Here is a 19,567-nt window from a genome sequence, read left to right as displayed (position 1 = left end):
TTTTGTAAATAAAATACAACAAAAGATAAATAAATATATATGGTGAACATACGAGTTAAAAAAAAAATATTATATTATACTGCAGAAAGAATGAAATACATCTTTTTGGGGACTTTTTAAAATTTATTAAAAAGCTCTTTGTTATCAACATAATATACGCCCTATTATTGATTTCAATTAATGATAAATTTTGCATGATGTTATCAGCAAACATTATCTATAATAACATATTTCATGATACGTTATTATAGAAAGTCCTGCTAACGTGGTATAGGATAATTGCGAATTTGACGCGATATCAAGATAATTTAATTCGACACGTAATATTGAATACACACATATATATATACACACATATATATATATACATTAATGCATGCGCTACCAGAATCTTCTGCAACCGTAGATTGTATACGTCGAAGTTCAGAACCATCCCAGGAGATTCATTCAAACTACTGATAGCGAAGTATGGCTGGTAGTGACACCAATCAATGTATACTCATGTATAACACGAAAACGTTTAACCATCCGCAGGCTACGGATTTAGATAGGGTTAACTATGAAGAGGGAAATCTAGTTGCTTGGATCCCTAATTATCCCAAGATCGACTCACTGCGGGTGAACAGGTATAAACAGTGATTCTCAGTTAGACAGTGATCAAAGTGAGCTATCTATATCACCTGGGACGAAACGTCTCCTACAATTAACGATTTCATACGGACGTTTATTATAGCTTCAACTGACACAAATTGAAAAATGTGAAAAATATTAAACGCCCATTTTTTCATTTTGATAAACGCGCAACATAAAAATATTTTTAGACAAAATAACATTTATTATGCCAATGAACCGGGCGATGTATGAAATTTTAATAAAATTTGTTAATCTGGTTTTAATAATAAAGTTGTTAAATATTAATAGTTTTAATTTAAAAAATTTAAGCATAAACAGCATTATATTTCCACCTTCATTTCGTTGAGTTATTTCTATTCACCATTCCTCCAATCTTTTCGCTCGACATGTATCCGTAGCTTTACTTTATACATTATCAATCACGTCACTTTCATGCAAGCGTATTGACTGTAGTCATTAATCTCATTTCAAGCGCTCGCTACTATGGATCGTAAGTAGCGATATCATGCATTCTCGATAGATTTAAATGTAAAGAGAGAGAGAGAGAGAGAGAGAGAGAGAGAGAGATGAAGTAATTTTACATAACTTTCTTCAACGCGTTTTATACGTTCTTATTTATTAATTAAAATAATGGTGTTTATCCGTGCCTCGATATTTGGATGCTGTAGATTTATAAAAATTACAGGCGAAAAATATAAAACGCGGCATATCTGCGCGACGCATCTGCGCTAAATGTATATATCGTGCAAATTATATCGGTATCGACCCGGCAGTTTCAGCAGATTTTGAAGCACGCACGTGTGCCTATGCGGCAAAGTACCGCTGTATATTCACGAGTACCGACCGGCGAATAAAAACGCGCTAATATTTAACATCAATATCGTACGCACAGTTTAACGCGATGCACAGTACACGACGACGCTCGATTTGAAGTTGTAAATTCAATTTGCAGGCGAGACACGCGCGCGTATATTCTTTGAGATACGAGCGGTTCGTGCTTACAAGACATAATGAATTTCGTGGCCCGCGCCAACATTAGGCGCCCATAATCCCGTGTAAAAAGACGTCGTCGGCCCGACAGCATTTCGTGTTTCGAGTTGATGGTATTTTCATAATGGGGGCCATCGTACGACACCGTATCCCATAACAAGTTACCATCGATATATTTCGAGGATTTAATTATTTCTGGTATCTCCGTCGTTCGCCCATGGCATATTAATCATATGCAAATCAAAGGTCATTAATATGTCTACGCTAAATACAGGTACAGATTTATTAAAATATGATTTAGAAATTGACTGGAAAGAAAGTGCTATAAAGGGACAAAGTCAGACGTAACGTATTTTAATATCATGATTAAACGCAATTGATTTTAAATCGTCTATACACAGAGAGAAAAATGTTTGGTATTTGTAACTACATTTGTTGCTGGAACTATATATATAGTTATTGTTATTATTATTATAGCAGTAATAATCATAATTATAATAATATATAATTATAGTTACAAATACCAAACATTTTTCTCTCTGTGTACATAGATATATGCTCCAAATACACGTATGTACACAAAAATTCATACATATATTTATTAAACATTTACTAGGTTTTATTATATTTAATATTGATATTGTAATATTTCAACAAAAGTATACAATAAGGAAAAAAATAAATAGAGTTTCTCGCAAATTGTGCAATATTGTATCGGTAAATAAAGATTCTATAAAGAGTTAATACATAATTTCAATAAATGTGTGTGTGTGTGTGTGTGTGTGTGTGTGTGTGTGTGTGTGTGTGTGTGTGTATGTGTGTGTGTGTGTGTGTGTGTGTCGGAGCTTTTATTTGAATCGTGCAGATTACGTAAAGCAAAAACAAAACACGTTCATTCGGCAATTCTTGACAATATCGCTTACCCGAAAAATCGTAATATTTCTTGTCGAATCAATATACCGACACATTATTGCGCGCAATATGCGGATATGTGCGATACTGTAATATTCGAGACAGTATTATTGGTAAAAACGAGCACCGCAATATCTCTGAGAATTCTCTGAGAAAACGTAAGATATTCTTTATACCTCCTTCTATTGCTGGCTGTAATGTATATTATTGCGCTGTCTCCGTTTTTATTGCGTTACCTTCTGCCCCGTTGGTAGCAAGAACGCGCAGTTGTTAAACGGTCGTTACTTCGGCATCTCGATTCGATAAAAATATGCAAATATTGCAACATTCGAGACGATTCCGCCGTTAAATTTTTCGCGGCGTTCGCCTTTCGTTGAATCTGGCTCACTTAAGTACGCATATTATAAATACGCGAGTGAAAAGCTTATCGTATCACGGCAGCGCTGACGTTCGTTATGCGGCAGTAGTTTTACAAAAAAGGCGATATGAATTGTTTCCTGAAGGAATGGGCCACGAATAACAAAGTGAACGCTGAAGCGAATCTACATGGACAAACCGATTTTCATCGTTGCATGAATTGTTTGATCAGCGATACTTCGAGGCAGACTCTCTCGAGCAAACACGAATCTAGATTTCTCGTTGATTTATTGGTAAATCAAAAATATTTGTTGCCGCTGCAACGGTCCGTCATGTTGTATATCGAGTACGGAAAACATAAATGCTGAAAAGCGTCAATTACGACACGTGCGCTGTCATGTACGAATATGCTTTTTATGATCGCGAAAAAATATGTTGCCATTCACGCAACTAATTCACATCTATTTCGTGTGTCGAACTAATCCTTGAAAAGTTAAATAAGAAGCAATTCCTCTCACTTGAAATTTTTCAACGAAGCGCTAATTCTGCTGGCGGTTGAAATCGTTAACGAGTTCTCCCGGAACTAAATAACTGTAGTTACGCAAGTCAGACCTTCGGTTAACTTTGCTACGCGATTACAACACTGGCGCTCCAACTGTATAATGTCGTAATTGTAACTAAGATACAGTTTAGATACTGCTTCCCTTCACGAAATAATGTTTCAAAGTGTTATTTTTTTCATTTACGCAATACATGTTTAAATACATTCATCATAGTCATACAATCGTCATAGCATCGTAATAACAATGCGTTACATGTTTCAGTAATGTATATTACGCAATTGTTTAATTATGTTACATATTCAAAAGCAAAATTAGCATTTAGCTACTTACAGTTTTTCCGCGATGAGCAGGCTCGCCAGGTCACCAGGAATCTGCGTGAGTTCACGATGAGAACAATCGACCTCCTGTCCGCCGCACGTGCACGCCCAAGGACATCTAACGCCATTCAAATCGTCCATCGTACCCGTCATACTACCGAGGCCGAAGTTACCGATCCCGGTGCCATGCGAAGCACCGCCACCAAGCACGGATAATATCAACAAAAGTCCCCAGGCGCAAAGCACGGAACCGCAGCTGACGCCAAGTAGGCGCAGCGACCAGGCGGGTGTCATGGCACGCGCCATCGCCAAGACCTTGCGATTGATATCCTTCACGGCGCGATTCGGACCGTCGAGGAGTTTGGCAATGCTGCCGACGCGGCTCTTGGGCAGAATATTGTCTGGATTGTGCAGATCGAAGCAGTGCGGTTCACCGCCGGCGAACTGACTTACGCCGATACCCGTGTAAACGTAACTAGGTCCAGCCGGTTCCAGATAGGAAGTTATCTCTTGGCCCTCCGCGGGAGGACAACCGAGAATGCGAACTGGACGAAGTATTGGGTCTTGTTCTAATCGTACGATGGCGTTTGGATCGTGGTATCTCAGATGCCGATGTTCTGGTCTTTCCGTCGACTTTCCTCTGGAGCAGTCCCGCCGGCGATCATGAACACGACAGGGTCGACTTCGGTTTACGTCTCTTCGACAGGGTGGCTCCGTGTGGGCTCGCGCTACGTGGCAGGACACTCTGTGCCGATGTGCCACGCAGATTCTTCTCGCCGGTTGCTCGTCGTAGTTATCGTTATCGTTGTCCAACGTCTTTCTCGAACGCTTTGAGCGCGCGTCGGAATTGTCGCCGGTCGATTGTAGCTCCAAGGCTGCGCCGTTGAATCCCTCCGGATGATGTTTGTAATGTATCAAGATCGGGACGTGATCGTCGATTGCCGACACTATGGGGCTTTGTGATCGCTTGATCTTGTTTCCGGCTCTTTCATCAAGTTCTACGCGTTCATTGGTGAATCCCAGTCCGATGTCCACTGCGGCCAGATCTGAACCAAAGAGAGTACTAAGCTCCTGCGTCTCGATTGGTCGGATGTATTCGCCCTCTTGCCGGTTAGGTCTTGATGGTTGCTCGTAGGTTAGACCATCCAGCGGGCCCTTTCGGGGGCCGTTTCCGTGGCCCCCTTCCTCACCGCTCGCTGGCCCCTCCAACGAGTTGTTATCCACCACTAACGGCACCACCCGTTCCTGCGCATCCTTGGGTACAGCTCCCACTGACTTTATCTTGATGCTGGTCTTCGGCCAAGGCTCTATCGTACCCAAACGGGTACGTGACTCGTGCCGGGGAACGATTTTCTACTGATACCTCGCAATATGTCGACAACCATTTACTGCTTCGAATAGCGCTGATGGTATTACGCGTCAGATCGATTTCAGTCTGTGCTTTCACCAACGACTGGTTAGGCGATAAATACACGAAATTATGCGCTAGACGAGACAAGTGCGCCAATATATCTTCAACTCGCGAATAAAGGGTAATCAGTGAGATTGAAATAATTGTTTTTATACAAACATTATTAACATCAAAGATTCGTGTGAATGTATCGGCGAAATGGCCAAGAAGTTGGTACGGGGAAGAGGCATCACCTGTAACAAAGAATATATCATAATTAAAGATCTATATAAAAATATATGGAAAGAAAAATTCAAGATTGAACTTACAGTCTTGTATAAATTAAAGAATAATTATGTAGCTATAAATTGTTCTTATTTCTTTATATATTAAAATGTTTATATATAAATAATATCAATAATATTGGTACGATATTATTAATGTTATTTAACAGAAATTGTTTGTGATAATGATCTAACTTTTTAACTCCTACGCTATGACTTATGTAAGTGACCAGTTACGATATCATTAGACGTTTCGCAGGTAGGCGGGTTCGCTAGGCACGATATAAGTATAGTATGCCAATAAAATAAGTGCATGTCTCGCGTTCAATCGTAATAAACGGGAAATAGTAGAAACTATTCCTGATATGCACAAATACAAAACAGAGAAAAAGTGTCCTTTGTGGGCGCACATGGTGCACCTCGTGCAGACCAAAGAAAGCGGAGATTCGAATGGCGTTCGCAGTTATAAAACGAAGAAACTCGCTGGTGCAATATCGGAAGTACGAGAAAAATATGCTACCGAAGCACAATCAAGGGACTCAGATGCATTCCATGCACGGCCGCCAGAATTTCGAGGCATATTGGAATTTTTCTCTGACATTTCCCGAGGTTCTTGTGCTTTCCTTCTCAACCCCTCCGTTCCTTCTTCCTGCCGCCCGACCGCACGCGGTTCCTATGCGAAGAAACGTGCCTCGAACACGCTTACGCGGTGTCCCATGTACACGTTTCTATCGTGTAAGTGCTTCTCTAGTGCGTTCCTGCGATTCATTTCTACCTGCGGACACCTGAAAATAGAATACGGCCGGGATTCTGTCGCGGGAGAGAGAAACGCTCCGATGGTGCCGCTATGAAGCTTTTAAAATTAGATCCCAGATATGCAGACGAAAGAAATCACTCGCTTGTAATAAATGTCTGTTGAGGGATACGATAGAAAAAGAAATTACGACCGGCTACAATAAAGCAAACTTGAGAGTTTAGAATCGAATAAATTTAGAATGAGACTCCACACAAACATTATAATTTACGATAAACATTTTAGAATATATTTTTAACCTTTATTACAAATTATTATGAATAATGTGATGTGTTTTTATGTACATATGCAAATAACATTTGTTATTTTCGAAGGTAATAAAAATATAAAAAAAGAACATAGACTAAGTGACTATCGTATCGATATTCCCATACCACAAATTTATTTCAGTACAACCTGTCATCTGTTAATACGTCGACGTTCTGCAGCGAAAGAGGAAAAGAAGTCTGCTATTGGCCCTCATTGTACATTAAAATTCGCGGAAAATCTAATATTCGCTTCGAGAACGCGGACAGGGATCGATAATTCGATTAGCAGTAGTCGCTACCGTCTACGATGGATGCTTCCAACTACCCTCTTCATCCCGTCTCACTCCCTTCCTCTCAATCATCCAACGTCGAGTACGGTTAAAGTAGCTGGCCTCGATAGGGTGTGTACACTACGCATGTATAATATTCTCGAGCACTTTCCTACAGATAATATCGCCCCAAAAGCCTCTGATGTCGAAGTTAAGGTGGCAGGGGGGTGGCGCCAGCCCGGTTTGAATGCGACACAAGCAACGCGACCGCTCTTGATGGATAGACAGACGCAAAAGAGAAGAGAATTCCTTGTCCCTCCAACTCACGTTCTCGTCGGGCTTGCCCGTCGCGGCTGTGCCGCATTAATTAACGTTGTTAGCGCATATTAATTGAAGCAAAGTAGCGCGCCGATAAATGGGAGCTAGCAGGTTGAAATCTTTTTCTTGCGTCTCGTCGTACATATGCGCTCTCCAATGACTCGCAGATCGTACAAAAGGTTGAAAGCAACGTCAATGAACGAGAGGGCGAAAAATCAATTTACACGCTTCTCCCCTCCTCTCTTATACTTTATGGAAACTTAATTTATTCGTGATGATCGATAACTAATAATATTATGCTCATGAACGTGCAGCTGCGATATATTACAACAGAGACTAACTAACTTTGTTTTATCTTCTAAAATAAGCGTATGACTAGATCTGTCAACGTGTTCGAATGCTCAACGTGATTATACATCAAATGTTGTATTTGTAAATTGAGCACTTGTGACTCGCAAGTATAACATGATTTAAAATACGTTTAGTCATATGGGACGCATCGAGAACGATGCTAAAGTATATGTAGTTGTCAAACGGTAGTTTATTTGCGCAAAGCATTAAAGCTTCTAAAAATCGTAGACATACGTTAGCCGAACGCGTACGTCCCTCGCGTTCAAAGGGAGGGGGATCAATATTGACAAAAGTTCGGGACTGTCGCGACCCTTCGAAATATCTGCTCTTGGGATACCTCGCGGTGTAAAACGAGAAAATAAGGTATGGAGCATATGCTACATCCTGTAAAGAAATTCAACGGACAAACATAATAATTCTATGGATAGAGTATACAATGTTAGCTTTGCAAACAATTCTTCAAACAATGAACATTATATGTTACGAAGGACTAAATTTATATTTAAACTTACGATAAATTTAAGTTGAAAATAATCTATATATAATGTAATATTATTTTCTTTTCTTTATTTGTAATGTAGCAATTAATTTCTAAATATAAAATATACTTTATATCATCTGCATGCATGAGTGTTAAATTTACACCAGGTCTTATAATGTAAATTGTAAATGCCAGAATGTAGAGTCAAATATAAATTAATAATTTACTTTTATTGATAGATATAACATAATATCAACTAATTCAAAACAACTATAAATTATATTTTTATGATCTCTCCTTAACCTGACATCGATTTTTACTTATGAAATTATGGTAAAGCAAAGATCGTCGTATTTAAGTTAAAATATGCATTGAAAAATTAATAAAAACTTATGAATCAGAAAATTTCTACTTGAACGCATATTTTCTTTAAAGTAAGATTGCACTTATTTACCGTTCGGAACAGACCCGTTCTTTTCAGACCCTATAAAGTCTGTAGGTAAAAGTGCACCCAATTTCCATTGAAATCGAAATATCGTGCAGCACGATTGTATCGAAGACTCGCGTTTGTTCGGCAAGTATTTTCCATTCCGAAGGAAGAAACGCGCACATTTTTTAACACGACGTAGACTGTCGTAGACGCTCGCGTTGTCTGCGATACTTCGTATCGTCGGCTTTACGAGATTTCGTGTAGAAGTAGGGACAATATTACTTTGCCGCTTAGACATGACGAATGTATGATACGTACACGTCCATGAGAGTAGTAGTAACAAATCCCTTTGAGAAGAAAAAGGGGCCGAGCAAACCAGAAACGATTCAAGAAGAGCCAATACAACTGACTCCGGAATATTACGTTTCTATTGAAATATATTTGTAAGCCACTTCGGAAGACAATTTTGTCTGTAGGATATGGATGTAGACAGGTGGATAGAGATATTCCTGTAAGCCGGATCGTTATAGCGCGCGAAGGGAAGTGACTATGGTGCCGGTAGCTATATAAAAGAAAGAGGGAGGAGAGCTCGTTTATCCTAGCTATGCCTGTTCACGGCTAGAATTGTTTTCTCCATGGATATTATATGTGAGATTCTAATTAAAACTTCATATCTAGCAAAATTATGTTTCTCACAATTTTTAATTATATATCATCATAATGTTTTATAGCCTTAAATTGCATGCATTATATATATTTCTGTCTCGGTAGCGAAAGTTACACTCTATTTTCTAGTTACACTCTATTTATTTCAAGAAAAACAAATATTTGACCTTCTGCAAATATACCGATACTTATCCAGGCGAAAATCGATATTTCACGCAAGCCAATGTGTCATCACTAATTCTTGACACTTCCTAAGCAAATATTTGAAACACTTCTGCCTGTTCTATACCACATTACTTGTTTCCAACAAGTTCATAAAGACTTAGATCCTTTCGCCACTACTCGATGACATAACAGTGACATTACGTGAATGGCGCATACATACATCTCCACTTTTCTCAATATTTCCGCGTTTTATCTCTCGCGAGTTTCTTCGGTAAGCGGATCTGTGCCCTACGAACTGGAGAAATTCGACGACTTTTCGTGAAAAACCTTCGAGACGTAGTTTGCTTTGGAACAGGAGATGTTTGGCTAACATGTGTGCCTAATGGCTCGTGCAAAATGGATTTTTAAGGTCTTTCTTTTAAGATGCGCGCACAAATATCCATTGAAAAAGAATGTCGCGGCGCATCGTGCGATCGATCGAAAACCGATGTTTGCTTATTTATAATAGTGACCGGAATTATGATACTGTGTCGACGACATTAAAAAATAATCAAATGTTAACATCGATAACAATGATATTCCAGCAAAATTTATTAGATATTTAGAGATTAACAAGTTGCCGCGTGCACGGTAACATAAAATAATAGATTGTGAAAAATTGATGCGATCAAGGAATAAATAATCCGTAAAAAATATCCTAAGAAAATTGATAATTATATGTATTTGTCAAGCTGTAATGTTTTTTTGTGTCAAACTACTTCTTTTGTATACTACATATTCGTCCTGAGATGCTTACAGATATTGCATGCTGTACATGCGATGTAGACGTTTGAAGAACCGCGGGTGAGGAAACGCTCGTATGCCCTCTTAAAGCTTTTACAGATCACAGTAAGAGAGTGAGAAGGGAGGACCCTCGGATATATTAGGTTTCCCAGTGCGGTTTTCAACCACCCACTCGATCGGTTGATCGGTCGACTTTACCCCGGGGAAATCACACTAGATACGAATTGGAAGCTACCCCACCTTTCTGCTTCAAACCACCCCTTCCTTTTACCTCCCGATGTGCTTAAGAGGAGGTCCAAGAGTGCGGTGCAGTACACGGTCCTTGGCGACATGGAGACGGTGCTGTGTATTAATCGGGGAAGGATCTTCTTTCATTCCTCGTGGCATCTACTCGTGTCCCTCAGGACCGGAAGAGATGAAAAAGGATTACCGTAGAAGTAGTATTTCTCTCTACTGTATCGACACTTCAGTGATTGGCGGAAATCAATATCGATTTTTTTCTTCTAAAATCCCACAAAACTTTACGAAACCGTAAGATCCAGGATGTGATGAATATTGAAGTTGACACGTTGTCGATTTAACAAAAATGATAGCATCAAATATAATATAATTTTAATAATTATCATCAACAATGAAAAAACTACAAATTAATAAAGAATAATTTCTTATAAAATTAATAGGAAACTTTTCAAATATTTTTTTTTTTTTACCAAATTTACACTATAATACAATCGCAAGAAATTACTCTTTATTATTTTATTCTTATCGAAATAAGATTTTCCATAGAATTTATTTTTCTGCAGCTCTCGAAATTGCATTTGCTCTTTCAAGGAAATAAATAACGTTAACGAGTTAAAGATAGAAACTAAAAGCGTCAGAAATGTATTCTGTTTCGCTTAACACTTTCCTCGTCAGTAATATTTAAGTAAGCTAAAAGGGTTCGTTTATTCCTTCCGGGAGAGTTTATTTAATAAAACGTATTAAACTCGCCTTTCGTTTGCTTTTCTGCTTAAAATAATCTAAAGAAAACACTCTGATGAATAAAACGTTTCACCGTATTTTTATACGTAACTGTAACTGTAAATCAACAAAATGCAAAATCATAAAGAGCTAATTACTCGAATTACTTGTATTATTGGATTTTAAATAACTGTCATTAATCGTTTGCCGAGCAGCGAGTTCGCTTAGTTAGGGCGTTTTAAATTATAAGAAATTTATAGTCCAGTTTCTATATATTAATTACCGAACAACTCGTTTTGTGTTTGTACAAGCATTAATATGAAGGTCTGAGAAATATACGCTAAAACCTTGTTGGCAATTAATCGTAGCTGCGATAATACAACTTCTGAAGCTGTAATTACTGCAATCTAATGTTGTAATGAGTTGTTATATTAATGTTTCTTCGTGTTCTTCGACAATAAATTTCTTCTATTTCAAACCGTGTTATCATTCATACAATTGGTTAACATTCTGCGATTTCCAGCACCTCTCTACGATTTCTTATATAATTTATTATCTCTATTTCATCATGTTTATTAGCTCGAATGAGGTTGTTCTCTGCTTGTTTTATTGCTGATACCAAGAGGTGTTTTTTGTGGCGAGTGATCATTAAAGAGCATCCCTCGAAACGGGAGGAAACGCAGAAAGCGTGTCCCTAATTCCTCATGTCTGTCCACGGAAATTTCGCATTCGCCGTTTTCTCCTCGTCCCCTCATGCCCATCTAGAAGTCCACCGACTATTAAATCTTGCCGACCGGCAAAAACTCCTTCCGAATTCTATTTGTCTTTCCACCCGTCCTCTTATCCTCCGACCGTGGAAGAAGTCCAGCCACTTCCGTCGGTTTTCCAAGCCCGTCTTGAAGTTCCGGCGACCAAACGCTAATCGGTCTAGACTCCGTTTTCTGCTCCGTCGTCCCCTCCTGTCCTACGAAATCCTCGTTTTCCTTCCTCGACACTTCTTCGTCAGGATATGGCGAAACGAAGCCATGAGCACATAGTCGAGACGGTTTTCTTGCCCCTCGAGTATCTCGTGTTTCTGTGTGATGCGTCAGCAATTGGTAGACAGGATAAATGAAGAACTCGATCGGTTCCTTATGACACGTGCGAGTTTTTCGATCACTAAGCACCCGCACGATAGTATACGTTCGTTATTTCTATTAAAACGTGCGTTAGTAGAGAGACGAACTTTTTCGAGGGTTAATCTTGTTCTCTTACATCTCATCATATGAACATACAATGAAATAATATACCAGAAAAATTAATCAATCATACGCATAGATCAAATCTATAGATATGTATAAAACTTAATACACTGTTAAATCTATAATGTCAAATTTAACTTAATTTAAGTCGCTACTCCTATTAAAAATATATCATTATTTTATACTAATACAATTAAATTTGAAGTGTTTAACTCCATTGTTTAGTATAAAATATATATTGAGTAGGAGCGACTCAAATTAAGTTAAATTTAACACTATTAAATTTAACAGTGTATATTACGCGTGTTTCTAAATTATTATTCTATATTACATTTTGTATTGTTTCAACAACTTTCTATGGACATTAACTATGCGATCATTGTTAGGGATTGCGCTATTATAATATTCAATTAATAGGCTCTTCTATTATGCAAGTGTGAATTAATAATATACTTAAGTTCAATTATATTGCAGAACAAAGTATGTCCATGTATAATACATGAAACTGGAAATTCAAACTGCATTAAAATCGGCGATGCTTGAGATAAATATTAATGTACTCATCATAATTCATGATTAGTTTCTAATGATGTTAAATATTTAATAAACACACATATTATATCGTTAAAGTATGTATCATATACAACATTAAAATTTTCCAGGGATATTTATGTAATTAATTTCTCGTTTTCATCATTGCGAGTAATAATTCTTCAATAGTTTTTCTAATAGCCTTATCTAGGGATGCACCGGATCGTAAAATTATCGAATATTCGGACAGAATGCAACATCGGATATCCGGTATTCAGTATCCGGTCGGATTTCGGGAAACTATCTTCTAAAAAAAAAAAGAAAGAAAGGCTGTAGAGAAAAAATTGTAATTTTGCAGCAATAAGATATTAATATGGCATTATAAATATGCATACTCATTTCTAAAACATTTATATAATAACAAATCGACAATTTAATGATATTCTCGGAATATCCATCGGATAGTAAAAAAGTGCCGGATAATACCGGATACCAGATATTTTCCGAATATCCGATGCATCTCTAGTCTTATCCTCCAGGTTGTTAAACTTCTTCCGCCCTGTGCACTATTGTCACACAGATATTCGATGGAGCAGCGTCCGATAAGTTCAATATTGACACGGCGTTGGCTTATCACTCGTACGCAACATTAATCACGATAGCGTTCCGAACACGTTCACTCGCAAGAAAGTGTATTCTTTAACCCGCTTCACGTTCTCTCACCGTGCGGATGTGTCTAACCGATAATACGGTACGAGAGGCGAGGCACGAGAGCAGAAAAAGGTGTTGAAGGAAGGCGGGAAGCGCTTTTTTCCCGTTACTTTTAAATAAAGTCATCTAGCGGACACTCTCTAATGGCAAATCTATAATGGCTCCTTGTACCTTTTCCCCTTCGCGCAACATTCTGTTCCTATCGTTCTTTGTTTTTGCGCGCCACTCTCGGTCATGTCGGTTTCGTTTCAGTTCTACAACGACTAGGGTCCTTCCTTTCTTGTTCGCCGGCACCAGTTTCTCCTGCTCGTCTCTCGAGAAGCGTCGAGTGGTGCAAAGCAAACGGCGACGCCGAGGATCGATCGATCGTCGGATGCAACGCGATAATCCCACATGGAATATGCGGTCGCGTATCTAATCTCGGCGCGGCGGATGCGGCATGTTTGAGTGCTACGAAGGTATATAATACACACAGTGTGATAAACCGTGTACGGAGAAAGGATTGTACGTCGGCGTATCCGCATGCCATGTTTAAGATCGCTGGTGTTACGCGCAGTGATTGATTTTCTAGAGTGTGAGGAAAACGAGTCGCACCTCGAAGGAAAATGTGTTTAATCCCGAAGGTATGATTTTCATGGCATTTAGGATTAAACGCATACATGAAATATAAATGAATTCTTCAATCAAACCAAATATAATGTCGATATCTCCTTAACAAAATTCCGATTGACGATTTCTTTTCCATAATTCATTAATTTTTAACATAAGATATATTTGGAACTAAAGAAGAAATTTTAATATTGATTTTGTACCCCTTCTTGGCAAATAAGCTGAAGTAAATAAATATGTTCTATTCTATATTAATATTATACTAATTGTCGCGACTACACCCAATTGTATATATAAACATACTTAATTGCGCGAATAAAATTAAAAATTAAATTCTGCGAAATTGAAAATATTTTTTCTGTAATTATATATACTCAAATTGTAATGCTCTATGATAATATATGCATGAAGCATAAATATTGTAGATATTTTTATTTTGTATTGTTTACCGATTTGTATTGTTTCGCGCATCAACGATCATTATTGTAATTTCCGTTACCTAGCGTAGCAATAAACGTGGCAGTAAAACTTAAATGAAACATAAACGCCCATGACATGCCAATAAATGCTTCGGTACACGAAATGTTAAATGCACGCATCAAATTAGGTAATTGAAGCTCGTAAACAAGCAATGTTCATCGGTCGGTAACAATTATTATCTAACGATTGATTCGTTATCGAAAGAATCGGACATTATGCTTAAACAAGCATGTCAACTAGCACAATCGTTGCTAAAAATAAATATTTATGACGTTTACATTGGCATTTACGACAGTAATAGGCAAATACGTAAAACATGGAAGAGCAACTAATTCGATGAGGGTTCCAGAATGAGTTTCGCCGAATTGGTCGAAATGTTTCGACGTGGCTTATATTGCGCCAGACCACCGGACCTGCTTTGCTGTTCTCTACGGCTTTATCTTCGCAATGGAGTCCTATCTTGAACACCGTGGTCGAGATTGCCACGCAGGTCGTTATCGTTTTATGAATAACAGTTCTCGAAATTGCCTCGACCAATGTGCATACTCTATTCCGGGCCATGTAACTATACGCCACGTGTACTTGAGTATACGTGCGTTTTGCATGAGGTCGTTTTGGTGTCCGGCGTAGGATATCGAGCGAAATACTTCAAAATGCTGCACCTACCGGCTGCAGATGCATTATTTACAACATATAATCGTCCGCACGTAAAACGCGATCTTATGAGAATATATCTGACCGTTTAATGGCGCACTAATACGTTCGCGAGATTAATATCGTCTATAGCGGCGTTTAAACTACACACGATCGGAAAATATCGAAAGACAAAAGTGACTCATATACAAGAGATATCAGTAAATATATATTAGTAATAATAAATATCATGCATAAATAAAATGTATTTAAAAAATTATTTAAGTACCAAATCTTAAAGATATATTTCGAAAATATTTTTAAAGTATATATTTTTATTTTCATATTAAATGATCTTTATTAAATAATGATATTTTGCAAAATTAATCTTTTTATTAATAAATTATGTATACAAGAAAATGGAAAAACTGTTTTCTCTTCTTCTACCACGATAACCCCTAAAAACAAGCCTGTAAACTGTCAAGACGAATTGAAGCAAAATAATATAGATGTCTTATCTCTCTCCCTAAGCAATAAATTCTCTCTTTCCTGGAAGTCACGTTTACGCGCCCGAAAAAAAAACCATCTCCCCACGATTCGGCATGAAAATAATGCATGGTGCTAGGCATGGTATAAAGAATGTACGCATCCTCCGAACCATTCCACGCACCGACATCGCCGTGCGGAAATCCCTCAGTACTCTGAACGACGGAGAAAGCGAGGGAGGAATGTATCGTGCTTACATTCGCGCACATTCGCGAAATGTATGCATAGGAAAGCATCACAAGCACACCGAAAGAAGGACTGGCGAGACGTACGCTTTCACGCTAGATAGCGATCGCGCACGAGTCTCGAAGCTTTATTCTTTATTCCACGCAGGGAAGCCGCGCGAGAGGTTGGATCAGCCGGATCCAACGGATAGAACAAGAACAGAATAACGAAAGAGAAAGAAAGAAAAAGAAAGAGAGAGAAAGAGAGAGAGAGAGAGAGAAATAGTGAAGAGGTACCTGTCCCACGAGCTCCGAGAGAAAAGTATGTCGACCGCCGTGAATTATGATAAATGTCGTGAGTGTGACGCTGCGATTTTAAGGTACCACCAACGCTATGCCAACTATGCCGCCAAGAGGGCCACCTTTAACCCCCCGTTGTCCTTTCTGATCTCTTATGGGACGCATGCCATACGTACAGAGGCTTGCCAATTGCGAATCTTTCTCGGACGCAGGTGATTGCCGGAAGATACTATATACCGCACGCGTGATTTTAGAGAGGTGATACGGGCTAGTGTTGAGCGTGGTGTGATATAGAGAATGCGCGGGAGATGGAATCGATGATGGACCGGTAATTCGATCGTTCGTGACCGCTTGTATGAGAGAATCGCTCGAGCAAATGGGACGCGCAAGCACAAAGTACTGGTTAGCACTGGACAATCGTTTTCGCGAAAACTCGTTGGCTGTGCGGACGAAAGGGGCGAACTGACGATGCGTGGTCGACGAGCGGATGCGCTTTTCTCTCTTCTCTTTTTATTAAGAACAAAACGCGTAGGTGAGCGTTGATTATAGCCCGATTGCATCTGACACGAGCCACTGTGTGTAATTAATGTGCGAGTCGACTTACCGCCAAAATCGTTTCTTTACCTCAAAGGGAACTGTTAAGGGTAAGAGAGGGCTGACAAAAGGAAAGAAGGGTGATAACCAGAGCAGGAGGGAGGGATAGAAAGGGATAAAGGGCATGATACAAATCGAAGGGAAGAGGAAGAGAGAAGAAGGAATGGGGGTAGAGGAGAGAGAGAGAGAGAGAGAGAGAGGAGTGGCATACCCAAGGCAAAACAATTACCTACCCTTCCTGTACGCCGGGGGCACATTTTCACCCCTCAAAACGTGGGAAGGAGAGCTACCGCTTGAGGTATGCGAGCTACCCTCTATAGAACGCATATATATATATATGTCTATACATGCGCATTGGTACGTATATTCGCGCGAATGTGTGCGCTATACACACTAGAGCATTCCTCATCCTCTCGACGAGCATTACCGCGTCCCCATGAGACTAAGGTAGGGTTCTCACTTTATAGGTACAGCACGATGAAACAGACAGGTGAAAGCGACTGTGTGCATACACACACACACACACACATACACACAAGGCAGAGTAAGCGCGCGCGCGTGAGAGAGAAAGAGGGAGAAGAGGGGAAAGAGGGGGGGAGAGAGAGAGAGATCAATATGCGATGGTAAAAATATATGGGGTTGACTGAAAAGTAGGTACGAAGAACGCAGATAACTGGACGTCCGGATGCTTAACAGTTTTATAAATTGGAATTTACGGTCGCCTACCCCCTCTTTCCTTATCATTGGTTCGAAACGTTGGTAACATGAATAATTCAGTTCCCACAGTGGGCCCTCAGTTGCTCTTTTCTTCCTCTACCCCCGTTTTTTATACTCTTTCTATAAATTGAACCCAGAGGCGACCTACCAGCACAACGATACTCGTCAAAGCCATTAGTGTTCTGCTAGTTCTACTTTTTTATTTCACTTCATCACGCGTCGTGGAATATTTGTCATGCAAGCCAGTTTAACGCGTAATTCCTTAATAGGATGCTTTCGACACGTGCCAGGTGTTGAGACTTTAACTCGCTAAGCATCGCTAATGTATGCATATTGCGTAATTTTAGACCGTTTCTATAGAATGAATATTCTTTTCGATAGATTTCAAATCATGATCCGATATTAATGATCCCATAAATTTGTTAGTTTATAGCATCGAATCTAAATATTTCGACAATATAGACAAGATGGTAACCTTGAACATTCTCGAAAGAGTATGTCCAAAGTAGGATAAGATCGCTATGCATAATTTATATGAATAAAATAAAGGTGCGGCTCTTCGTTGCACTGACCGCGCCCTATAATATTGTATAACGAAACAATAAGCAAAATAAGAATCCGTAACATTCTTTCGATATTCCGAATAGCGCTTCGGGCAATCTGTCGGCTAACCCGAACTTCAATGCATCCCTGATCTTTATCGAGCTGACCTTTTTAGTTTCTTCTCAATTGTACCATTTGTACGTGCATAATTATTTCTAACATGCGTCTTATTTCCTCTTAGCCAGACATAGCTATCGGCCGAAAGAAAAACGCAGAGTGTAACTATTGATAAGGATGTCCTACATATAACGCGATAAGAAAGACTTGAAAAGAGGAAGAAGCGATTGAAACGTGACAAATTACGGAGCAAGTGCGAATCGGAGCACACTGGAGAAATTGAACAAACGGAAAGGGAGGTAAAAGAGAGAAAGAGAGAGAAAGATTTATCGGCGAACTGCACTAAATTTCGTAACTGCTATGTGGGTGGAGAAGCTGGAGTTGATTTATTTATCGCCGTTGGTTATCTATATCGTTGCAACTTACTTAGCCCTTGCGTATTTGTACCACTTTACATTTTGGCTAATCTCATACACAATGAATTAAGCACTCTATCAATATCGTACATGCAATGTATGTACGATTTCTGATGCGTATACATATACGCATCAGAAATCGTTTATGAATATCTGATACGCAAACTATGTGACTATTTATACGCTAATAAGATTGCGAAGTTGTAAACATACAGAAATTAAAAAGAAAAAGTAATGTTTTAAAATTGTTTTCTATTGAATAAGATTTTTTTCTTAAAGACTATAATTATAAATAAAATTAGATATTGAAAATTCTTATAAAATATAAATTATGTGTAACTGTTTTATCTCAAACTATACTGTAATACACGTAAACATCGTCGCTATTCATAAATGCATAAATTAACTCTCTCCGCGATAGAGTAATAAAATCCTATTTTCCAGCTATTTCTTATTCCGTTCTGTATTGGTAATCGCCGTCAAATACTTATAATTCACGATTTTTATCGATGCTGAGTCCCGGCAGAGGTTTTCTACGCCGTAATCGCCGTCGAAGGCAGCGTGAATTGTAGACCGCCCGGCATTTAGCTATATTTCTCTGCGAAAAACCGTGAAGTTAAGTAGACGACTAGAAGCAGCCGGAAGGGCAGAGGAATAAAGCTTACTGAAGAAAGGGGAGATTGTAGATCGAAGTCGATGAATTCTCTCGATGCTCCTTTATCGTCGCGCCTTCGTTCAGTATCGTTATCCTGCACGAGAGAAAGTATGAGAAAGTCGGCACGATGGGGCCGTATGTACCCCGTGTAACTGAGTATCGAGAAATACGATGGGACCGAATCGGTTAGGAGATTTCCTTTATAGTTCCGAGTGCGAACCATGCTACTTCGCTTCCTTCGTGTTCCCATTTCTAGTAGCGACAAAATGCGTTTAAATCGAACAGAATTAAGAATGAGAACTGCAAGGTAAACTAAGAGAAGTACAGTTAATGACAAATAATTGTAATATAACGCTGTTGTATATGCGTGCTTCTCTTT

The 19,567-nt window shown here is 38.9% G+C and overlaps 1 protein-coding gene across 1 annotated transcript in view; it reads right to left on the bottom strand.

Moving 5' to 3' along the window:
* The window catches only part of sli (slit guidance ligand), a 351,161-nt gene extending 346,040 nt beyond the window's left edge, over nucleotides 1-5,121 (bottom strand). Inside the window, exon 1 of the mRNA XM_018458073.1 lies at nucleotides 3,786-5,121. Within this exon, the coding sequence (XP_018313575.1) occupies nucleotides 3,786-4,078 (293 nt within the window). The 5' untranslated portion in view covers nucleotides 4,079-5,121. The remainder of the gene's footprint in view (nucleotides 1-3,785) is intronic.
* Between the last annotated feature and the right edge of the window lie 14,446 nt (nucleotides 5,122-19,567).

The sequence above is a fragment of the Mycetomoellerius zeteki genome, unplaced genomic scaffold, assembly GCF_001594055.1.
Source record: "Mycetomoellerius zeteki isolate Tzet28-1 unplaced genomic scaffold, Tzet1.0 scaffold70, whole genome shotgun sequence".
NCBI classification, from domain to species: Eukaryota; Metazoa; Arthropoda; class Insecta; order Hymenoptera; family Formicidae; genus Mycetomoellerius; species Mycetomoellerius zeteki.
Note: the sequence above shows the minus strand (reverse complement) of the source record. Positions and strands in the feature narration are given on the sequence as shown.